This window comes from Hyperoodon ampullatus, assembly GCF_949752795.1.
Source record: "Hyperoodon ampullatus genome assembly, chromosome: 2".
Taxonomy (NCBI): Eukaryota; Metazoa; Chordata; class Mammalia; order Artiodactyla; family Ziphiidae; genus Hyperoodon; species Hyperoodon ampullatus.
Window position 1 is genome coordinate 144601766 of NC_136915.1, and position 1961 is coordinate 144603726.

The 1961-nt window shown below is 61.3% G+C and overlaps 1 protein-coding gene across 1 annotated transcript; it reads left to right on the forward strand.

Annotated features, from left to right (window-relative positions):
- Positions 1 to 314: 314 nt before the first annotated feature.
- Positions 315 to 1126, forward strand: LOC307065815 (Golgi-associated RAB2 interactor protein 4-like; the record flags this gene model as incomplete). Its single annotated transcript, XM_079722779.1, has 2 exons — positions 315 to 1069; positions 1120 to 1126. 2 exons carry the CDS (start codon positions 315 to 317, stop codon positions 1124 to 1126), a joined length of 762 nt encoding a protein of 253 aa, XP_079578905.1.
- Between the last annotated feature and the right edge of the window lie 835 nt (positions 1127 to 1961).

Sequence of the window (1961 nt, forward strand, 5' to 3'; positions counted from 1 at the left end):
AACCCAGAAGCAGAAGTGAGGTGAGGCGGAGGGGGAGCCTACCGTACCTCTCGACACACTTGAAGAGAGTCAGCCTGGGCTCCAGGCGCCCTACAGCGTCCCCACTGTGATCATCTGTGCCCCTACTCACACCCCGGCCTCTGGGAGACCCTGAGGCAAACGTGGGGGCCTGTGGGGCGGGCTTGGAAGACCTGCCGTAGGGCCGCCTGTGTGACGCAGGAGCATCGCGGCTCGCTCTTCGGCCAGTGAGGCCGAGGGAGGGAAGAGCCAGGGACCCGCCTTAACCGCGCTGCCTGTCGTGATCAAAGAGAGCCATGAGTGGGGACTCTCTGCTCCCGTATCACACGGCCCGGAGCAGCACCTGGGTGGACCTGTTCAACACCACCACGGGGAAGCTGCAGCAGCAACTGCACAAGGGCGAATACCACATATTCAAGTACGCAGCAATATTCGAGAGCGACTTCATCCAGGTCACGAAGAGGGGAGAAGCGATTGACGTGCACAACTGGGGTGGCATGGTGACCATGGGCATCACATCCACCAGCCCCGTCCTCCCGCTCCCAGACATCATGCTGCTGGCCCGACGGGCCACCGGCTGTGAAAAGCACGCCGAGCGCAGCCCGGCCACCAAGGGCAAGAGCCACAAGGCTGCAAAGACCTTAGAGCTCACCAGGCTCCTTCCCTTGGAGTTCGTGAGGATCTCCACTCACAATCGTGAGAAACAACAGCTGCGCGTGAAGCTTGCCACTGGCCGCTGCTTCTACCTGCAGCTGTGTCCCCCTCTGGACGCGCGGGAAGACCTCTTCGCCGAGTGGGAACAGCTGATTGACCTCCTGCGACCACCAGTGGACAGTGAAAGCAACACCTATGCCGTTCCCGTCTGGGACATGACCTGCGTGCCTGTGTTCGAGGAGGAGGAGGACGGGAGGAGCCCGGCCGTGGAGGATTTCCAAGGAAAGGGGCGTCAGGACCAGGTGAGCGTCAGCAGCCTCCACACGTGCCCTGAGGTGGCCGGGGCCACGTCTGCAGCTTTTGCGGGGGGCGAAGGGATCCAACTGGACTCCCACAAGCCCGATACCATGCCCGATGTGGCCACTGCGAAAGCAAAACCTACTACAGGGCTTGACAAAGCGTCCGCATCGCGGGCAACGACAAAGGTGGAGACAGCAGGGGTGGCAGGAGGCACCGCAGCGGGTGCTTTGAGCTCGGCAGTGATCAAGTCTCCTGCCGCTGAAGAGCAGAGCACGGCCATAGCAGCCACAGCCAGCGACGGGCCTGGAGGAAGCAAAACCAACATAGCCACTGGGGACACTGCCAGAACATCCCTGAGGAGCGGGAAAACGGCCTTGGCAGGTGCTGAGAACAATCCACAGTATGCTTCCAGCACGTCCACCAGCCTCTCCCCAGGGGCCGGCATGACTGTGGTCGGAGCAGAGCCTACCAGCAAGACTGTCAAAGGAAGAGCCGACAAGGACGATGACGGGACCCTCGTCTCAAGCTTGCCACAAGAAGGCAAAGTGAGCGAACAGGATGGCAGCTCACAGAGAGTGTCCCAGGCCCACAAGGGAAGAAGGGAGAGGAGGGAGCACTGGGGAGAGGACAGAGCTCTTACGAGCCCCTCGCTCTGCAGTTCCGTGGAAAGCCACCACAAGGCAGCGGGGAGCAAGACAATCCCCAAAGCAGCTGGCCCAGGCTCAGGCGGCCGCAGAGCCACTAGAGATGACCAAAAGGCCAAAGGCCACGGCAGCCCGGGGGGCAGCGAGCAGGGCACTGCTCCCAAAGGCATCAGCCGTGCTCCCATCACCAGTGAGTCCAAGACCTCGCACAGATCGGGCAGGAGCTTATCTCCAGCGCGTTCGGGTCCCACCACCAACATACTCAGCAGGATCAGCTCTTGCTTCAGGAATATGAGAGCCAGACTCACAAAAAAGACAGTGGCCTCGTCACGAAATAAACATGGG